This window comes from Solanum dulcamara, chromosome 9 (assembly GCF_947179165.1).
Source record: "Solanum dulcamara chromosome 9, daSolDulc1.2, whole genome shotgun sequence".
In the NCBI taxonomy this organism is placed as follows: Eukaryota; Viridiplantae; Streptophyta; class Magnoliopsida; order Solanales; family Solanaceae; genus Solanum; species Solanum dulcamara.
The window spans coordinates 20,473,309-20,496,285 of NC_077245.1; the positions used below are offsets into that span (position 1 = coordinate 20,473,309).

General features: G+C 32.2%; 2 protein-coding genes across 2 annotated transcripts; both read right to left on the minus strand.

Annotated features, from left to right (window-relative positions):
• Positions 1-251: 251 nt before the first annotated feature.
• LOC129902951 (uncharacterized) lies at positions 252-2,950 on the minus strand. Its single transcript, XM_055978404.1, has 2 exons — positions 2,578-2,950; positions 252-903 (listed from the first exon to the last, which is right to left on the minus strand). The coding sequence occupies exons 1-2, from the start codon at positions 2,894-2,896 to the stop codon at positions 581-583; spliced, it is 642 nt and encodes a 213-aa protein (XP_055834379.1). The 5' UTR covers positions 2,897-2,950; the 3' UTR covers positions 252-580.
• Positions 2,951-12,275: 9,325 nt separating this feature from the next.
• LOC129902615 (eukaryotic translation initiation factor 3 subunit F-like) lies at positions 12,276-22,257 on the minus strand. Its single transcript, XM_055977949.1, has 6 exons — positions 21,928-22,257; positions 18,989-19,068; positions 14,528-14,757; positions 13,986-14,107; positions 13,792-13,905; positions 12,276-12,614 (listed from the first exon to the last, which is right to left on the minus strand). The coding sequence occupies exons 1-6, from the start codon at positions 22,147-22,149 to the stop codon at positions 12,525-12,527; spliced, it is 858 nt and encodes a 285-aa protein (XP_055833924.1). The 5' UTR covers positions 22,150-22,257; the 3' UTR covers positions 12,276-12,524.
• Positions 22,258-22,977: the final 720 nt, after the last annotated feature.

A 22,977-nucleotide genomic window follows, 5' to 3' on the forward strand; every position in this document is an offset into this window, starting at 1 on the left:
TATGTATAACATAATTTAAAAGTAGTATATCTATAATCGGGTCGGTTTGGGTTCGGTTTGACTTTTTTTTAGTAAAAACCAAACCAACCCTATAATGGTCGGATTTTTTTTCCAAACACCAAACCAAGTCAAACCAAACCACTAGTCGGGTTTTTTTTCGGTTTGGTTCGGTTTGTCGATTTGGTGCGGTTTATCGGTTTGCCCTGTACAGCCCTAGTAGAAATAGTACGGAAAGAAAGAGGCATTAACTATTATAAATAAATAAGATAATCAAAGTTTTGAGCATCCTTTTTCATAGACAATTCAAGAAGTGGCTATAACATGGGGTTGTCTCACATATTTTAGGATACAACATATGCCAAACAAGTGAAAGGGGATATAAAAATTAAAATTAGGGGGAAAAAGCCAAGCCAATCTTCACAAAAAAGCTATATATATTTCCATTCACACTTTAAAAAAGGTAGGAAAGAGTAATAAGTGGATGAAAGCTTGGCCCTTTCTTTTTTTTTTCTTTAACTTTTTTCTTAGACACAGAATAGGCCCTTTTGGTTTTTGCTTTGCCTCCTTATGAAATTATGATTCATTGTTTGGTCTTTCTCTTTGTCAGAGTCCTTATCCATCCATGTCTCACCTTCACACCTTCTAATTTGGTGCCCACATGACTAGCATTACCACCTTTGGTAGATGATCTCTTTATTCTAATGAGATGGAAGATGTGACCAATCCGCTTTCGCCACCTAAGCTGCATACGTGGCTTTGCAACATGCTCTATTAATGCAACTTTGTTAGACATAATATTATTGTCACAATGCTTAATTAGTGACACATTTGGCACTGTGCCAACTGCTCCCTTCTCCCATGAGCCTACTCCATTATTTTCAAACTTTATTGATATAAAAGAATCTACAAACAACAAAAAAGTTTAGAGTTAGATCTATAAAATAATAATGACCAAAAACAATGATTGTTTATTATTTTACGTGCATTTAAAGACATTTATATAATTTTTCTTCATCAACAACAAAAAGCACAAAAAATAGCTAGTCATATTTAATTTGAATGATGAAATTATTGAAGAGTTATAAGTATGCAACAATTATAGTAACTATACTTCATACACAAGGTTAATTTGCGTAACACATAATTTTGTAATAGTAATTAAGTACATGCACTTTGTATGGAAAGTTTACAAGAAACTCAACTATGAAAACAGAATACAATTCAAAAATATATAAGTTATAAAGGCACATGCATGTACATAATCATAAAAAAAAGAAAAGGCACTTATTCTTCTTTGGTGTTAGTTATTCACTTGCTATACCTACTGGTTTACCCAATGTTCAAAATTACTGTTTTTTCCAGTTGACTTTTTTAAAAAAAGTAAATTAGGTTTTGTATCTTTGCAGCTTGCATGTTGTAGTTTTTCGATTAAGTGTTCACGTGAAGTATATATTAAATTTGATTTAGATTCATAATTTTAATATTATAATGAATTTAATGTTAAAAAACTTAAAAATTAACTTATTAAATTTATATCATGATTCCGCTTCTATTTTGCATGTTTGAAAGTAATGAGTAAAATGCCACAATTATCAATTTTACACAATAATACTATCACATAAATGTCCAAATATATAGAACCAAGTTAAAGTAAAGGCTGAAAAATTCAAAAACATCATAAGTTCCCAAGAAAAGGGACCTGCCCAAAAGGAAGGAAAAAAAGGTGGGGCGAGGGGGGTGGGTAGGGACAGAATCTGATGCAATATGTAGATTTAACATGTTCAACTAAACCCAACATTATTTTTAATGTAAAGTATAATATATATATATATATATATATATATATATATATATATATATATATATATATATATGCGGAGTTTAGGGCGTAACACTACTAGAAAATAAAAAATTAGCAACTGAGATAATTTCATAGTTAAATAGCTAAAATTCCTTGCTAATCCCATTAAGCTACTGATTAGCAATGGATTATGATAAAATTTAATTAGTTAGGAGCTTTTTTTAGCAACGAATTAGCTAGGATCAACGATAAATTTCGTAGCTAATTTCATATTGACTTGTAGTGTAAGGGGAATTCATTAAAAATGAAAAATTACAATTTACATAAAGTTGAAATTATTTTATACATAGAGCTAGCATTTGGCTTTAGATTTTAAAATTTTACCTTTAAATATTTATTTTGCCATAAAATTTGATCAAATTTTGTCAATCTGATTTTCAAATATTTTTGAGACTTCATTCACAAAACTTCATTTTATTTTTTTAAGAAAAATGCATTTTCAAATACTACTTCAAAAAGTCAAATAATTTTTAAAATTTTAAGTTTCAACTTTAAAATCTTTGGTCAAACAGAAGCAAATAATATAGCTAGGTTGAATTCCCAAAGGCTTTCTCCTTGTATGTATGAAAAACCAGTAAATTTTCAACAAATAAGAAATTCTGTTGTAAAAATAAATAATAGTAAAATAAAATGATATCGATCAATCAAATTTAAATTCTGAATTTGTATCAAAGAAGGAGAAAAGAGAAATGAATGGTTAATTATATATGTCGTACCTTCATAGCTACAAGTGGAAGAAAGATCAATATCATGAATAGTCTCTTTGCGTGAATGTCTAATGTCAAGACGATTGAAAAAAGAGGTCAAAGCAAATATCTTTGGTAGATAATGCATTCTTGAATGTTCATCTCCATCATCATTAATCTTCTTCTTATTCTTTCCTTGCAAATTAATAATAATTTTCTTCTTCTTCTTCTCCTTTTCTTGCTTAGAAGCTAAGATTAAGAGTCTTTCATTCAAGCACAAAGCACATACTCCCACTAACACTTCTTTTGGATGGAAATAACACAAACAACTACTCATGTTGTCATTCATGTTATTAGAGGAAGGAAAGAGGAGGAAGAGTAGTTTCAAGTTAGAATAAAAGTGTAACAATAAAGAATATATATATATACTGTTTGTGTGTGAAAAGAAAGAAGGAAAAAAGGAAAGTTTTTGTTTGTGTGTTTTTACGTGTGGATATATAAATGGCTCGAGCAAGTCTTAATTAACCACCCCTATTATGATCTTGACACGTAACTCAATGTTGGTCGTGAGATCGAGGATGAATTATCAACAATAATTTATGGAAACAACTTTTAATTACTCTTAATTGGAGTTGTTTGGTGTGGGGTATAAGATATAATAATTTCAGGATAAAATATAAGATTATTTTATCGTGCATTTGGTTAGAGATATTAGGTAGTCCTTAGATTATTTATCCTACCATTTGTATCAAAGTGATGAGATAAGTTATCCCATATACACGGTAGAATAACTTATCCCGAAATAATTAATCACGGGATAACTTGTTTCCAACCAAACGACCCCTTGATGGTTTAAATTATACTCCCTTCTTTCCGATTTATTTGACCTATTTTGCCTTGACACGGAATTTAAGAAAATAAAGAAAATTTTTGAATCTTGTAATCGTAAATTAAAGATTTATATAGTAAAAGATTAGAAAATTATATTGTAGCCAATTTGCAGTACTAGCTAACCTACTTAAACAGAAAAACTTGAGGCCTAACCAGTATTGTAAGACAGAAATCTATTGACACATGAGTTGGTGTACATTATCTTGTTCCTTACCTTGCACTTGCATCCCCCAATTGGCTAATCTGTCAGTAGTGAGTAACCATAGAGTTAATTGAGCTTTTGGCCTGGCTTACCTAGCTGCATTATGAAACACCATATATTTACATGCCACTCTAGGTTTATGTGGCACTACTTGACACGATGTTTAATGGGAAAAAAATATGATCTTTGAAATTTGTGTTCTAAAATAATTCTTAGATATTTGTGTGGCTATAAATCATTTCATTAAAGGTAAAAGAGGAATTTTAAAGTTAAATTATTTCTAATTATAGTAATGTGACATTCTTTTTTAGACTAATTAAAAAGGAAAACGTGTCACATAAAATAGGACGGAGAGACTAGTAGGTAACTATTTTATCTTTAAAATTACAAATCTCAAATTTTGAAGAGATTTACTTGTAGATATCTTTTAATTTAGGGGGTGAAATGATAATCTAAAACAAATTTAAAAAATTACATTGACTGTGTATATAACATAAATTTTAACTTTATATAAGAATGAATTTTTACATTATCAGCCCTTTTCAGCATATTATATGCATGTTAATTTCCTTATATTCTAAGCTAGTAATAGTATCACTTATTATAAACAGTTACTTATATTTAATTATATATTTAGATGATCTGATAGTATGAAAAATAATTATTCTAGTTTAGAGTAATGTGGGGCTATACACGCTTTTTTTGGTGTGTGTGATGGGGGGTCACATATTCATCTGATGTCTGATATCTATATTAGAATCTGATTAAATTCGAATTCGCCTCGTAAAGTTCCAATCCACGAATAAAGCATAACTAGTAGATCTAACATTCGAAGTAAAGCTTGTAAATATGACAATGAAATTGGAAAAGCCATCCATCGAAAGGCATTATATTATTAGTTGGACCATTAATTTCCAACTAAGTTAATAGCGCTATATAGTCTTCTAATTAAAGACTTTGGACTATGTCTTCTACTACAGCAACCTCATTTATTAATTCTTCTAGACCAGTCAACTTATCTAGAATAAATCATCAGTCATTACTTTATTGTTTTTGAGTTTTAAATTAATGAATAAAAAAAGTTGGCTTTTTTTGTGTTGTAGTAATTTTTTTCTTGAGATAATCTTTGAACATATTGTATAATCGTCAAATATTTAAAACATGGGTCATACTCTTATATTCTCACTTAATTTTTTTCCCTTGTTTTTTGAAATCTTGGTAATTTTGAATACTAAATAGACTTAGAACACATGGCATAAAATCGTATGAAACACAAAAATCTATCAATAAATACCATATTGATCGATATTACTAGTGCATGTGTTAGTACTGTTAACTTTTATTTGTTCACTATTTGTAAAATAGATTTTTTTATTTTTAACATATTAAAAAAAAGATAATTATATATTAAGTATTTATTCTCTAAATTATTTCACAAAATTTAAAACTATACATCAATTAATATAAATATTATGGTAAATTACTCATATTAATCATTATTTCTTAAGAAGTGTGTAAAGTTAAAAATGAACAAGTAAAAGTAATCATGAAAAGATTAGATGGTAAGTCGATGTTTATTTAATTATTCACACACGTGGAATGTTTGAATTATATAAATAAATGACTTTAATTTAATTTGCCTTGGAATTTAATCTAAACATGTTAAATTGATCCTAATTAATTAAGTGAAGCTGATTTCCATGTTATTTGACACTCTGTCACATTGGTTACAACTTCAATGAAATCATAATCATTAGGAGTACTGTTTCTTAAGTATATATTCTATGGTTGTTTGATTACTAATTAAAGTTATATAGGTATTAATTATGTAGGAATAAGTTATGCAAGTATTAGTTATACATATATTAATTATGCATGATTTAGTTATTTAGGAATAACAATACATGAATTATTTCTTATTGAAAATTTGATTTGTCATAAATTAACTATATACATTATTATTATTATGCAGAATCAAAATTTAAAAACCCTTAAAATAGTGCTAAAGTACTCATCATAAATCTTCTTTGCACAATTTGATACATGGAGATTGACTTTTATTTGCATGAGTTTTGAAGGGGGGAAAAAGGTACTGCTAGATGGTCTGGCCCAAACAAAAGATCAAATAATCATAATTTGGTTTAGTATATAAGATTATAGGAAATGATATTAATTAAATATATTATTCTTTTCTAATCTTGAATCACGTTGAAAATATAGAGAATTAAAAGTAAATTAATAAAGTTAAATGTGTGGTTTTTAAATTTTTAATCTCTATTTAACTAATTCCGCATAATTTATTTTACATTCTACCCCGCATAAAGTGAAGTAACAAGTGTGTCCATTGTGTAAAATTAATGAATGTATAAGTCTCCATATTAAAGCCTCATGGCCCAATTAAGAGAATATCACCCTAAGTCATTCTCAAGTGATTTGTTCATCCATCAAAACTCAAGTTATTAAATGATGGTTAGGTAGTACCAAATCCTTGTTAATGAACCTTTTTTTTAATTTGTACTTCCATGGTCAACCAGGTCAATATGGATGAATTTCTTTATTAATGGTTGTCAATCATCTAAAGAAAATGTTAAGTATAAAAGAAACTTAATGCACAAAGATCGCCTTTTTTATAAATAGATATTTTATTGTGAAACATTCATTACCATCCTCCCAACTCTAAGTTCCATAGCCCTAGTTATGAATTTAGCTACTCATAACCAGTGTAAAATAACAACTATAATGGTTTAAACTATTGAAAAACATGAGTGTAAAAGAAAGTAATTGAAACTTTTGATTAAAGCAGCATTTGCAAGCGAATCGTATTTTTTACACAATAATTGTCTAAAATTGTAAATTAAAAACCCTACATCTAAGAACAATAAATTTTACTTCTAATTCTAAGCCCTAATAGCTATTCTAAGAATTTGTATCCTAAAAACGTCATCAAAAGAAATATATATATAATAAAAAGGTCAAAATTCCAATTCCAATTGAATTCTACATTGACTAGGTCAAACTCAATCCGATAAACAGGGGGTCGCGGTGCGAGGGGCATCGCAGGGAGACCAGCCTTGTGGCGTAGGTCCCAACTCGAGTTTGACATCCTTTAATTGAATTTCTGAAGTTTAATTTTCAGATTGGTGCAACGCAAGGCTTATCTCATGGTCATGCCTAGAGTTATTTGTCCTTCGTTTTGACTCAAATTACTTCGCTTTACGTTCCAATCCATCATAAGGGTCTTTTCTTATTATTTTGTTTACCTGAAATCAACTTGATCATGTCTATTAGCTCATACAACATACAACAACAACAACAAACTCAGTATAATTCACCATGTAGGGTCTGGGGAGGGTAGAATGTACGCAAACCTTCCGAAAGACCCTTGGTTCAAGAGAAGAAAACAAGATAAAAGGTCAGATAGGGACAAGCATATCGAAAACAAGATGAAAACAAGGAATAGTAAAAATGAGAAAGTCATGGTAGAATAGTACGGAAAGAAAGAGGCATTAACTAATATAAATAAATAAGATAATCAAAGTACAACGGCCCACACCTATAAACAGCAATACAATGCAGAAATCAAATGGCAATAAACAATGAGCAGAACTACAACTACTATGGTGTTAGGATAAGTCACCTAACCTTTTATCCTAATCTGAGTCCTCCATAAAAGAAATTATAGTGCGCTAATGCGCTTATTAATAGGGAAGAATAACGAGACTATGTACTAGCCTTCTACCGTAATGTGGGTCCTCCACACCCTCCTATCTAAGGTCATGTCCTCGGTAAGATGTAACTGCGTTATGTCTTGTCTAATCACATCTCTCCAATATTTCTTCGGCCTACCCCTACCTCTTCTGAAACCATCCATGGCCAACCTCTCACACCTCCTCACTGGGGCATCTGTGTCTCTCCTCTTCACATGCCCAAACCATCTCAATCGCATTTCCCGCATCTTGTCTTCCACCGAGGCCACTCCTACTTGTCCCGAATAGCCTCATTTCTAATCCATTCGCTACTAGTATGCCCACACATCCATCTCAACATTATCATCTCGGCTACTTTCATCTTTTGAACGTGAGAGACCTTAACTGGCCAACACTCTATCCCATATAACATAGCCGGTCTAACCACCACTTTGTAGAACTTGCCCTTAAGTTGTGGTGGCACCTTCTTGTCACATAGCACACCGGAAGCGAGCCTTCATTTCATCCACCCTGCCCCAATATGATGTGTGACATCATCGTCAATCTCCCCGATGCCTTGCATGATAGACCTAAGGTACTTGAAACTACTTTTCTTTTGGATGGCCTGGTCACCAAGCCTAACTTTCGCGCCAACCTCCTGAGGTGTCTCACTGAGTTTGCACTCTAAGTACTCTGTATTGGTCCTACTCAGCTTAAACCATTTAGACTCTAAGATATGTCTTCAATCCTCCAGCTTAGCATTAACTCTGCTACGAGTCTCATCGATCATGACTATATCATCCACAAAAAGCATACACCATGGCACCTCACCTTGAATTTATCGCGTCAATCCATCCATCACCAAGGCAAATAAAAACGGACTAAGGGTTGATCCTTGATGCAATCCCATCACAGTTGAGAAGTGCTCTGAGTCATCTCCTACTGTCATTACCCTGGTTTTGGCACCTTCATACATATCCTTGATCACTCTAATGTACGCCACAGGTACACCTTTAGCCTCTAAACATCTTCATAGTATCTCTCGTGGAACTTTATCGTAAACCTTTTCTAGATCGATGAATACTACACGCAGGTCCCTCTTTCTCTCCCTATACTGCTCCACCAGTCTCCTCATAAGATGGATGGCTTCTGTAGTTGAGCGTCCAGGTATAAATCCGAACTAGTTCTCTAAAATAGACACGCCTCTCCTAACCCTCATCTCCACCACTCTTTCCCACACTTTCATAGTATCATCAATAAACACAAGGATATTCACAAAATTATATTCCAAATTAAACTAAAATACAAATAAAATATAGTATTTGAATGCATAAATACAGCCAGATCATTATCCTCATGTGATGTCCTCCATGATTCTTGTGATAAAATAGATTGTTCAATCTTCAACACAATATTTCTGCTAGGGGTGTACATGGACCGGGTTGATTCGGATTTTTTACAAACCAAACTAAATCATTTGTATCGGGTTATTAAATCTATAAACCAAATCAAACCAATAAAAGTCGGGTTTTTCAATATCAATTTTTTTCGGGTTTTTCGGATTTTTTGGGTTTCTCGGATTTTTCATAGTATCTAATAAAAAACACAGAGTAGTGCTTCTTAAAAAGAGTTCTAGTACAAAATATCAACATATAAGATAGAGGCAGAACACTGTTTGAAGTTTTAACTTTATAATATAACTTTATAAGATGGGCTTTTTTTGTATATTATTTAGATGGGTTTCTCAAGTCCAAATCTAAATGTAAGAAAGAAAACAAAAATTAAGAAAAAAAATTTAAAAATATTTATAAATTACATTTTAATAAATATTTTTATGTATAACATAATTTAAAAGTAGTATATCTATAATCGGGTCGGTTTGGGTTTAGTTTGACTTTTTTTAGTTAAAACCAAACCAAAACCAACCCTATAATGGTCGGGGTTTTTTTCCAAACACCAAACCAATTCAAACCAAACCACTAGTCGAGTTTTTTTTTCCTGTTTGGTTCGATTTATCGATTTGATGCAGTTTATCGGTTTGTCCTGTACCGCCCTAATTTCTGCAATTAACATCCTTCTAAATTTCTCAGTACTCTAGCTATCATCTATGCAGATCTCGTTTGCTCGCAAACTTTCTGTCTTTATGAGTTTATTTGAGGATGCTTCCTTTTTTTTTTCTTTTTCCTACAATGATATATTTGATTGGTTGTGTAACATTATTTCAATCAAGCTAACAATTTTTATCAAATCTAATGAACATAAATTGTTAAATATTTGATGAAAATTAAAAGTTTTATTCAGTTTTAATTTATGTGCATCATTTGACTTGACACAAAATTTAAAAAAAAATAAAGACTTTTAAAATTTGTGGTCTATAAAACATTCATTGATCATTTGTGTGATTATAAATTATTTCATTAAGGGTAAAATGAGAATTTTAAAACTAAAATGTTTACAAATATAGAAAGGTGACCAATTTATTTTTGGACAAACTGAAAAAAAGTGTTCCATAAATTGAGATGAAAAGAGTAACTTTTAGCAAACTTAAAGGACCAAAACTATTTAGTGCATACTTAAAGGACTATTTAAAACCGACCTTCAAACATAAGGGACTATTTTTGTCATTTTCTCTTAGATTTTTATTTATTTAATGACATAATCAATTAAATTAAAAAGAAATTGAGAGAAAAATGAAGAAAATATAATATAGCCACTGAAGAATGGAGAATGTTTTATTATTATTTTCCCCTTTATTTTCAACATCTTTTATGCTATTTTACATTTTTAAATTTTTTGTTGTTGTTGTTGTAGTATTAATTTGAAATTAAGCTTTGATAGTTTAAAATTGTATACCAGTAGTCTTTCTTTTTTATTTTTCCTTTTTGAATAATGAATACTTAGCAATTATAAGGGTTAGGAGGAGACATATGAGTGGTTCTTTTTTTATTATTTAAATGCAACATTTCTTCTATTCTTTTATTGCAGTGTAACTTGGAAAAACCTTTCTTTGGTATATTATTTATTTGCAGATTCTTTCTGTTTTATGATGTTTCCCAAGGACAAAAAAAATATAGGTGTCAAAGTATATGCTATAATAGTGGAAACAACTCATGTAAGGAGAAGAAAAATAGTTCATATTCTAATCCGTTTTAACTCTTTATCAAATTTTTTTAAAAAGTTATAATTTGTTAAATTATTAAACAAAGATACTTTTAAAGAATCTTTATTATGGTATATAACATATGAAGAAAAAAAAGTATTTATTTTAAAAAAATATTTTGATAAAATTTCTCATGTGTCAATTTCAACTTTTAAATAGGCTTAATTGGGCAAAGACACTAAGTTAATACGTGAACAAGTCTTGTTTTTATGGACTAATGTTATCACAGCGTCAAGAAATTACACTCTATGACTTTGGAACACTACTTAAAACAAGTCAAAAATTGAGGATCAAAATCAACGGACATTTATCGATTATGGCCTAAAATTAAGTAAAAGCCGATGATTAGACTACGTCAAAAATGTTGGGTCAGTTAAAATTAAGAGATGTCTGTCAATTTTCTTAAATTTATAAATATTAGTAGTTATTATTTGAAAAAAGTATTAAAATAATTGAAGGACTGTCGATTTTAATCTCCGTCAAAAATTCAACATCACCCACCTCCAAAATCAATCTTATAAAATCAGAATCAATATCAAGAAATTTCAACAATTTTATAATAACTCCATCTATGTGAGCTTAAAATAATATTGAATGCATTTAAACTATTTGGACCAAAGAGGAATGAAAGGAGACCAAACAAAGAGATGAATTGACGATGCATACTTTGTTATGTCTACTTGTTTTAGATTTAAGGTATATTTGTTTTCGAAAGAGAAATTGGTTGTAAAATAATTGTTTAATATCTTGATATATAAAGTATTTTATAAATATTTCTCATGTATCATCCACATGGTTAAACTATTTTAAAGTTTTATAATTTATTTGGTCAAACTTTTAAAATCTGCTCATTTTCTAAATGTTCTTTTATTATAGGTGATTCTCAAAAAAAAAAAAAAACTTTTGAAGAGTAGCAAATTATGCTTGACCATCAATTTTTAAAAAATACTTTTTACCAATATTATAACAAATACTTTTTACCAATATTATAACAGCAAGCTATGTTTGGTCAAGCTTTCAATAATGCTTTTAGAGAGAAATTACTTGTTTCAACTTTTAAAAAATAACTTCAACTATTCTTTTTTTAAAAAAAAAAGAAGTTTTTTTCTAAAAATTTGACCAAACAACCCAATTCTCTAAAATAATTGTTTTTTTTTCTTTCTAAATGTTTGTCCAATTAATAAACCTCAAAATCAATTACCAATTCACAAACTTAGAAGGGAGGGTTTGAAATTGTAGGTTAGGACAGAAGGTTAGTTGGTATAAAGTTAGTTGGTATGTAGTTAAGCGATCTCTCACTTTCCTCCAAGATAGGCTTGGTGGGTCGTACTTGTATGTATTTTCTTACCAATAGTATCAACATTATTTTGTAGTTTCTTCTTACTCTATTTCGATTATTACTTGTGTTTTTTATGTTTCAATTATCACACCATTTCGTTGTCATTACTATCCTTTCTTTCATATGTTGTGTACTACTCTCCATTTCGCTTTATTTCTTTATTGTTACTACTTTCATTTCTCTATTCTCTTTCTCAAACTGTTTTGCTGTGCTTTATTTAAGCAGAGGGTCAAACAAAAACTTCTCTACCTATATGAGGTAGAGGTAATGTCGTGTGTTGTTTTTGCTTTTTAGGAAAGTGTCAGACCAACACTTCTCATAACTAACAAAATAAGGTTCAAAACAATCGATCCAACAAAGTGAAACTAGTTGAAAAGAAACTGATGCCGACGCTGAATAAATTTTACAACTTATCAAAGAAAAATTCCGCGATTTCAGACGCATTCAAAATGGATTAAAATTCATCCTCAAATAATCAAGTACGCTAAGGTATACCTCAGTCTTCACCATATATGGTATTTCTCTTGTACAAAACGGGGGAAAAAACAAAGAAGCTACAATGTTAACTAATAACATAATATAACATACAATTCTCTAAACTGATGACACCGTGTCCCTCATCATCGTTCTGGCCAAAAAATCAGTTATCTAGACAAATTTTGATGTTGCACTACAACATGAAGAATGAATTAATCATCATCACAGGATTTGAGCAGCAGTGTTAAGTTTTTCTGCGAAGCTCAGTTGTGTCCTTGTGAGGCTTGCCAAATAGAGCAAGAGCAATTGATCCTGCAAGGAAAGTTTAATTCAGGTTCAGCCAACCCGGTCTGATTTAAGCTTTTCATTCGTATAAATGGTAACTGACAAACGCATTACACCCAAGAAATTTAATAATTCTACGACCACTCAGAGCCCCTTCAACTTTTTGCTTGGAAGCAACTTACGGCCCTAGCCCCTAGACCCTTTTATTAGCACATAAACACTTTATGATATTGCAACTTGACCCTTACTCTACTTTCTATTAACACAATGAATCACGATGTTTTGTCCAACATTTACATGTACTTAATATGTAAGATTATATGGTATTCTATTGTACAAAACTTAAACTTGAAAACAGAAAAGAGAATAAAGAGGAAGAGCTGAGCGGGGAGTGGGAAGGCCTGATGGTCGGAGAGTGAGAAGTTATTTTGATTAAAATTATAGAAAAAGAACCAAGACTGAAATTTTACAAGGAGAGGAAATGGTAAGGAATGAAAAGCACAATAAACCAGTCAAAATTCATGTAACTAAGACTACATTTTCCAGGTTCTCTTACCCAATTGATACATCTCAGTTTTTACTTTTTACCTTTTAAGAGCCAGTAAAAGATGTATGATTACCCAATGAAGTGATAACATGGCTGTCATTCTTGCAGGAACTTAAGCTGCTGCTGATCAATTAAGGATGATGTTTTAGGCTTAACGGGACACTATTTCAAACTGGAAAGGAGGAGGAAAGAAGAGAAAGGGGCCTATAGATGGCTAGGGTAAGGGGTAAGAAACTAGGGGGTGGAGGGGCCAGCTGCCAAGGCAAGGTGCATGGATTCGAAAAACATGGCAAGAAGAAAACGGGGAGAATCTATCACTTTGTTCTCATACCTAAAAGTGTTTACGCAGAATGAGAAACCTTATTCTTTTAGAAATTGAAGCAGAACTTGCTGAAAGGATTAGCTCAAGGCAGAAATTGCCACAAAGCTAATTGGAGGGTCACTGGAAGTAGTACTCCTTTCAACAATTAACCACCAAAATGTGATTCCTGACATTTCTAACTACAGTGCATAAAAACTAAGGAGAAATAAAATGATAAGTCTACATCCTTACTTTCTTTCCCAAAAAAAATTTCCACTTGGTTAGGCAGGGCAAAGAGCGAATAGGGAGGAAACATTGGAAATTAGCAATCCAATTTACAGGTAACAAACAACTACCTGGAGACCATCATTAACAAGCTTATCAAAGTCTTGAGGTGAGAGCTTGGGAAGGGAAGCCACGGTATCAGATATGAACCTTCCGATTTTATTGTCTTGTGGCACACGTCCTTCCTGCAAAGGAATATCATACAGAAAATAACTTAAACAGGAGAAGAGCAGGTGCAAAAATTGAGTACTGCAAGTTCAGTTACCACAACATCGTCCACATATTTGTAGATATCATCAATCAGAGCAAGTAATCGTTGCATTGAGGCTTCCATTCCTTCAAGATCGTTGGGAAGTTTCTCTACCGCAGTCGTCTTAAGTATATCAACTAAAGTAAAGGAACATAAGAAAACTCCAGTGAGAAACTTCATTGTGCAAACTGCAAAAAAAATTAACATGACTTGTGCTCTCTAACTCTTTCTCCCACCAAACATAAAGAAGATACTACTCCTTACCCTTAATATTAGAATATATTTAGAGTATGGCTGCCTTTGCATCTCTCCTTTGGATGGATGACAATTAGATCACCAAAATTATTATAATGAACTAATGTACTAGGGATCTAGTAAACTGCTAAGCAAATAATCATACCACTTCTCAACCAGATTCCCACCCACCCCCAACCCCTCAAACTACAATTCCCTGATATCAGTTTATCGAAAAAAATCGAAAAACAAAAAGGGAACACAAAGAATATGCAAGAAAAATAGACTATCCTAAATGGTACGGGAGGTAAGAGGAGACATACATCCAATCCTTTCAGCTTCAACCATGCGCAGGTCCAACGGAATTTCCTGAAATTGTGCAGCAAGCTGCTGATCTCCAATAGACAAATGCACAGAAACAAAACCTTTTATAGAAGCTTCTCCATTTGTGAACCCAGTGTCAACAGTCAAATGTATAGGATTTGTAGTTTCTCTAGAAAAAAACTCATGAATCAAAGCACTTCCACCTGTGACTCCGAAACCAGTAGAAAACCTGTGAAGTCCAAGTATCAGATATTCACAGTTTCATTAGCTATAGTATTACAAGCTTTGACTCGTTCCCTACTACATAAAGTAGGAAGAAGTTCACATGTCAATGAACCACTTTGGTAGAAGCAGTAAATATTCAAGAAAAATGGAACTTACAAGATAACAGAAAGAATTCAACTATGTGATATGCAACATATAGTTGCCAGGGCCCAGTACTATTAAGTATTAAGTCATGAAGACGAGTAGTAGGTGTATTCTGTTATGGAACTATTCATACAGTGAATTCATTTTAGTTTTTTTAAAGTACACCAAAAAGGTAGAAACCTAAAAAAAGATTAAGATTGTCTACACGTCACCCAATCTCCCATACATAAAAGGAAACATGTGGATTCACCCAAAAAAGGGGGGGATAAGAGGATTTACTTAACTATGCAAGAACATTCTATACACCCTCAAAAGCTCTCCTATTTCTTTTTCTCCAAACTCCCACATAAATGCGAGTGGAGCAACCTTCCACACCTTGCTTCTTCTCCTCTCCCTTCCCTAGTTCCAGCTAACAGTTCTTTCACAAAGCCAGGCATGGAATCCAAACCATCTCAGAATTTTCAACCATAACTAAGAAGCTACCCGATAATGTAGAAGAAGATGATCCACGTATTCATTTGAATCCTTAAATATGAAATTCCAACTGACATAGGTAACCGTCTTCTTTCTCAGGTTCTCAGCCATCAAAATTATCCCTCTTGCAGATCCTCCTCTTTCTCAAGTTCTTAACCAAAAATTACTCTTTTTGTAGCTAACCAAGTGAAAACACACCTTTCTCAGAATCTTAGGAATCCATGCGGATGAATGTGGAAAGGCTTCCTCTTTAATGATCAAAAGCTTCTCATTAAATGACTCAATAGAAGATACCCCATTGTTCCCGTCCTCAACATTCAAACATCAGGATGATCCTATAATGTTCTTTGTTTGTAAAATAATTCAACTTAACTTTGAAATTCCATCACCTCCCAATCTTGGGATTCCTCCTAAAACTCATGTCCCAAGATACTTCTCTATCTTGTAGCCTCTGAACTTGTTGGACTGTTAACTCCTAACATGATATTCTAAAAATGTGTATTCTCGCACCACAAGAAAAATAAAACCTAACTTTCCTCCCATCCCCCTAGCCAAAATGACACATTACCACTAAAATCTCCCCAACTTTTCAATATATTCCTCCACATCCTGCACCCACAAGGCATATTCAAATCTTTTGTCCTCCAACCCTCTTCCAATACCCCCAAATTCCTCCATTATCACATCTCTCCACAAAGCATGTTCCCTAACCCAAACCTCATCAACCATTTCCTCCACTAAAGCCTTGTCGAAACTGAAGGACATGTTACATTTAATTGGATTCTCTATTTCCCTTTCACACATCCAGTGTTGTGAAAAAGCGCCGAAGCGCTCGCTTTAAGCGTGAAGCGAAGCGAGGCGAGGCACTAGCGCTTCAACACCGTGAAGCGAAGCGATTTCAAAAAAGCGTGCGCTTCATGGGAGAAGCGAGAAGCACGCTTCATCTAGAAGCGAGAAAAAAGCTCGCTTTTTTTGAAAAAGCGGCACTAGGGTTTTTTAAAAAAAAAAATCTATAAAACTTATAATTAATTGTTCCAAGCTGCTGCGACTTCTTCTTCAACTTCGACAGTTCAACCAGATTAGTTTCTCTTCTCCTCTTCTTCTCTTCTTCTCTTCTTCTCTTCTTCTCTTCTTCCGTTTCTATTTCTATTTTTATTTCCATTCAGCAGTTCTGTCGTCTGCGCAACTGCTGCGATGTTCTTCTCTTCATCTCTTCTTCTCTTCTTCTTTTTCTATTTCTGCGCAACTGTCGTCTGTGAAGAATTATTTTTTTCAAGTTTTATTCAGCAATTTGGCCATTATTTTTTTGAAGATAAAGCATATGCTCTGTTTTTTTTCCACATAGTCTGGCTGTTTTATTATTTATTTATTTTAATTTTGCTGCAGTTGCTCTTTTAATTTTGTTGCAGCTGCTCTATTATTGTTTTGACAATTTGACTTGTGTGACTGAATTATTATTCTATTTTTTCTTTGTAGTAAGTTGTATTTTCTTAATGGCACAAAAAAGGAATCCAGCTTGGGCATATGGAATTGCCATGGAAAGTAACACAAAAATCAAATGTGTTTTTTGTGATATGACATATAATGGTGGAATATTTCGTCACAAGAAGCATCTTATTGGTGGTTATAAGATGTTAAAGTGTGTCCAAAGGTCCCGAATAGTGTGAAGGAAGAAATAAAAGAGTATTTTATGAAAAAAATGAATTTAAAACTCAAATGAATCCTGAAGCATCCATGGTTAATCTTGTTGATGATGATGAAATGGATGATGAAGTTGAAGTGAATATGCCAATGGGGCATATTTTATTATCTATGCATATTTTATATTTTATATTTTTATACTAAATAGCGCTTTTTCTGAAAAAAGCATGCGCTTCGCTTCACGCTTCGCGCTTCTGTGAAGTGAGCCCCTGTCGCTTTTTTCCGCTTCTCGCTTCTCAAAACACTGCACACATCATTGTCATTCTTTTCAACATCTTCCAAGTGCTATATACATTAAATTGGAGGTATGTCCAGATAACATAAGTGCTATGACCAAACCAAAATAGTGAAGTCAGCAAGAGTGATCAAGCATAGGCTGTTAAGCCACCTATACAAATAGAGTTTCACAACCATATCTTCATTTGTGTTTGACTGGCTCATTAGTGAATGTAAATGCAAGCACTCGATTACAGCTTTCCATGATACCATATGTATGTATCATAAATACACCTCCAGTGCTCTCATACCAATCCCCAGACACAAATTCACAAATATATCATCCTTGACACTTTTTACTAGTAGGTTTGCTTACCCAATAGAGACACCTCTCAAGGCCTTTCACAAAAGGAAAGGGAGAAAACAAATCATCCACAGTGAACATTTCAAAAGGGCAACAAAAGTAGGAAATAAAATGAAGTTTCACTGTATGCTTCCCTGATAGAGACATCCCTCTAAAAACATAATGCAGGAAGCTCTCTTGGAAAAAAGAGTTCCCCTCGTATCCTTATCCTCACCAGCACTACAACATTCAATTCTTTCACCTTCTTTTTGCAAAAGATGCTTTCTCTTTCCTTCAAAGGTCACAAACTCACAAGAACCAAAGTTTAAAGGGGGAATGGATGCACATAAAAACCTATGGAAATACACTGCAATTTGTAGATATAAAAGTATTTTAAAAGGGGAGCAGGAGAAGGAAGCAAGCCATTAGTCCCATGGATGGGGGCACCAGCCCTAAGAATATTGTATTTTAAAAATAAATAAACTATAAAAAAATTAGAGAAATATATTAGAATGTAGAACATCAAGACTACTGTAAATCAGCAAATGTTTAGAATATTGAACAAAATATTTATGTACACATATATGATGCCTACACACAGATATATTGTGGTCAAATACATGAAAATAAAATCTAGAACGAAAAATGTTAAAAGATAAAGGCAGAACATTAAGACTACTGTAAGTCACGAATGTTTAGAATATTGATCAAAACATTTATGTATACATATATGATGCCTACACACAGATATATTGTGGTCAAATACTTACAAATAAAATCTAGAACGGAAAATGTTAAAAGATAAAGGTAGAACATCAAGACTACTGTAAGTCACGAATGTTTAGAATATTGATCAAAATATTTATGTATAGATGTATGATGCCTACACACACATATATTTATGGTCAAATACTTTAAATAAAATCTAGAACGGAAAATGCCAAGAGACAAAGGACAGAGAATACAAAGTGTAAAGCATTTCTAGAACACCTTAAGCATCATGAGAATTTAGCCACCTATGGTCATCTGTGGAAGTTTCCCTAAAACAAGTCCCAACTTTGCCTCTTAATGTGTATACGGAAATTTTTTGTATATGTTCACATTTTAGACATTTTTCTCATCTATGGTCAAGCATAGCATGTTCCAAGTATCATATTCCAATTTTGATCACGTGCATAAGAATATACAGTGCCACTTATGTTATAAGGCTAATGGACACCAAAGACTTCATGATGCAGCAACACAGAGAAGTCTCCAAATCTGGAAAGAGTTGGAGCTAAGACTTTGCCACCACAGGCAACATTATCAACACAAAAGAAATTTTAACCCAAAAGTAAAAAAGGAAAGGTGGAATTACCATCCAACAATGACCTCCTTTGGATTCACCTTCTGATGAGATGACAACATATTGTGATGGTAATCAATATCCAAGGCAACCTAATATGAAGGACAAAATGCCAAAAAAAGGTCATCAAGAGCATTAAAAACATCTAGAAAGAAGTACGGTCCATAACTTTCACGCAAAAACTACGGTAGGGAATAGAAAGGTCATTTTCACTCATATTGCAAAGTTAAGAACACAAGGCAACACGGGGAAGAGAGAGATAGCAATTTGGCAGAAACTGCTCTATCGAAGTGTTTTCAAAGGCTTGCTTCAGGCATGCTTAATCTCAATACTATGCACACTAGGCGCTTAACCACTGTTGTCAAAGGGAAAAACCATAGAAAACTGCACAATGTCTATGGGGCCTTGAGTACAAATTAGAATAAAAAAAGAGCTTTAGTAAAGAAAGGAACAACGAAAAAAGTAACAACAATCACATTAAACAAGTAAATAGAAGACATTACAACTAAGTGAAATATGTGAAGTGAAAATCATTAAATAAACTTTAAAACCGGACATAATTATTTAGAAGCAGTTTTAAGTTTTAGCCAAGACAATTGGCTTCTATTAACTTCAGATAAAAAAAACTATAAGGTAAAGTTTTAAATTCAGATAAATTTCCTTTCATAATAAGTAACAAATTTATTCATAATGTTCCTTTCACAATCAATATATCTATCTGCCTGTTATTTTTATTGTTTATAGTTGACTTCTGCAACTATAACCCATGGCCATTGACGTGCATGCCTTAGTGCTTTGATACATACACTGAAGTGACACCCAAGTAAGGAAAACGCCCATGGTGAGCTTGATGCTGCATCAGGCTTAATCGCATCTAAAATGAGCCTTTAATAGTACTAGGTGCTTTGCCTCGCTTAGATAATATTTACTTTTAGCCCAGGCACCTATGTTTTAAGGCATGCATATTACCCCTCACATGCTAATCTTTAAGAGGGCATCTGTATAATAAAACGAGGAAATAAGTTAACTGCACAGGTATATTAGGAATAGATATGCCTTAGTGATTGGAAATAGGAAATTTTAAAGAATTAGAATAAAAACACTACACTGATATCACTTAGAAACTTAATACTTCATTTTTGTGTATCAGAGATACAAAATGGTAGTTGAGCTTGATTTATAGGGTTTCTAGTTCATATATTCCACCTATTGTAGTGTCTTTAAATCTTAATTCTTAAATGCGTATTTCTAGTTATTTTTTCACATTACACATGCATATTTTATTCTTTTTCTATATTGGTGCCTTCTTTCATTATAGCACATGTTTTAACCACACTTTGTGCTTCAGCTCTAGTAGACACTACGCCTTTTATGCTTTTTGCATTTGGCAACACTTTATTGAAGATATTTTGTAAGATCACTCAGCTCTTTATCTATATCAAGACAATCAGTTATTTTTCTGGCGAAGCAACTAGCAAAAAATCAATTCAAATGCATATATAGGTGGTTCATGTTAGCTTTTACAAATCTATTTATTATACCGAAGTCCTCTACATAGAGTCATTTTCCTCATATTCCAAGTAGCTAAAATAACCAACGGCATTCTGTCTCCATACTATCATCACCATTTATTGTAATACAGGACCTCCTTTCTCTTTAGATACCTATCAAGTGGTTCAATAACTATTAGTGTATCAAGCCCCACTTTTTTCAACCTCAAAATAAGCATTTGCTACTATGATAGAATCTGTGTTACTTTCCTCAAAAAGAATGATAGAATATTATGAAAAGGAGGCATAGACATGCCCAAGAAGGCTTTCATTAGTGTTTTATCAATGCTTAAAAGAGAGATACCCAAAGATCTCACCTTTGGTTTCTCGTGAAAAAAGAAACAAAATAGAAATTCACATTGAAGAAAGAAGCTTGTTGTAGAGCGTCACTCCTTCTTTTGAATAAGTTGAGGATATGTTGTAGAGTCTCACCCTCTAGCTAGCAGATTTTAAGGTATCTCAGTCAACTGTTTCGATCCCCTCTTTTTTTCTTCTTTGTAATCTTTAGCGCTACTCTCATTCTCGTCTTGTCTATATGCATCTACCTTCCTCACATTTTTTGTTCAGATTGATCATGGCCACCATGATTGGTAAACATACAATGACATTTAAAATGCTAGAAACCATAAAAGAGGAAATACGGAACTGGTGAACATCAAAATATTTACACAGTGTAGTAGGATCACTCTCTCCGGTCAAAGTCATTGCCTCAGTATCAATCTGCAATACGATCAGGGCTACATATTCATTGGAAGGTTGATTTCTTTCTAACATGTCACAGAAATATTTCGTTCTGTGCAAACATGGTACCAAAAATTATAATTTTCTATACGGCGATTGAGCATATCAATAATTGACATGTTGATTGATGCAATCAAATACGATACTATTAGCAATTTCTGCCAATTATGTGTCTCCTTCTTTCTTCCATAACTTTATAACAATACTTATCATTACACTCATTTGTTCATTTGCACTCAAAACTATGATCCTCTGAATAGAAATAAAGCTATAGAAGAAGCACTTCTATTGTATATTATCCACATTAAATCCAATTATTTAGTAATTCGTATGCATGGTTAACCATTAACTTATGCATACAAAACAAAAATTTCTCTTTTTGAGAAATGGTAAGTGCACACAAAACACAATTGTACGACAACTTAAAATCGCAATCAAGCAACTCATGTAGAGTAATCCTCTTTATATCCTAAATTTACTGAAATTTGCACAATAACATAGTCTCTTCTCCTATGCTGTGTTCTCACTGTCCCTCCTCCGTAACTTTAGTACCTATATGTCGGTCATTTTGAAATTAAAAGGAAATTACTGAACTAGCAGGTATCAGTGTCCCAAATTGACCCTAAAAACGAAAAGAGAATTTTATTTTGAGAAGAGAACCTGATCTTGTGACTCGCTATGCGGGACGGCATATGAATTCCGAATGTCTACAGTACCGTCAGGCAATACTGATCCAAGAAGAGTGCCAATGATTCGGTCGGCTTGATCGGGACGTCTGACATAACAGTCACATATGTTGAATATGACTAAAGGGTGAACCTTTGCTGATATGCTGGTTGAAGATGGTGAGAATTGCAATATCGTGTGATCACTGGAAGCCATTGTTGTTCGTCGCGAAGAAGGCCAAAGACGGTAGGGGTAATGTTACTAGGGTTTTCGCGCAACGAGTTCAAAAGAAAGACAATAGATTTGGGCCCTTTAACCATACTATCTTAAATTATAATTATAATTGACATTTTATGTATTTAAATATTTTTTGATCATATTAAAATTAATAAATATTTAATTATTATTTTATTTTGTAATAAATATATATAATTAAAAAATTCAAATAACTTTTCGATGTACTCTAAATATTTTAATTAGATACAAACAATTTGAAAGTATAAAATGATTAAAAAAATAAAAATACTATAATTTAGAGAATATTGTAAAATCTCTCAAAATAAGTTGTTCTATGTTATCTTAATTAATATTTGCTTCGTGACTTTAATATTTATTATTTTAGAAGAAAATATAATTTTTAATTTTTAACTAAACAAAAACTCTTTACTGAGATTATTTTTTTTTTTCGTTGTGCTTCATAAGAAACAATTTTTTTATCCACAAAGATAGATAGAGATAAATCTTAGCTTCCTCAAACCCCACTTGTGAGATAATAATGAATATGTTATTATTGGTATTACAAAAATATAAAGTGCAATTAATAATTTATTTATTTTTACAAATTACTTTTGAATTTTAGCTTTAATTGTCTTACATAAGATTTATATTTTATTTTTAATTGTTTCAATCCATTCTCAAATTTTATATCAAATATTTTAAATATTTTTTCTCTTTCCATCTTTGCATATCATTGTTACATTATCTATTATTTCATTTTTTTTTTTATGTATTCTTTATTTATTTATCTTATTGGTCAAATTAATT

What these genes read in the sequence shown, in the direction of transcription:
- LOC129902951 (XM_055978404.1), bottom strand. Translation starts at nt 2,896, where the DNA reads ATGAATGACAACATGAGTAGTTGTTTGTGTTATTTCCATCCAAAAGAA. An exon ending in TTCCACTTGTAGCTATGAAG is followed by an intron (nt 904 to 2,577) that starts GTACGACATATA and finishes TGTTGTTTGTAG; the next exon opens with ATTCTTTTATATCAATAAAG.
- LOC129902615 (XM_055977949.1), bottom strand. Translation starts at nt 22,149, where the DNA reads ATGGCTTCCAGTGATCACACGATATTGCAATTCTCACCATCTTCAACC. An exon ending in AAGGAGGTCATTGTTGGATG is followed by an intron (nt 14,758 to 18,988) that starts GTAATTCCACCT and finishes TGGACTTCACAG; the next exon opens with GTTTTCTACTGGTTTCGGAG. An exon ending in TGAAGCTGAAAGGATTGGAT is followed by an intron (nt 14,108 to 14,527) that starts GTATGTCTCCTC and finishes CCTTTACTTTAG; the next exon opens with TTGATATACTTAAGACGACT.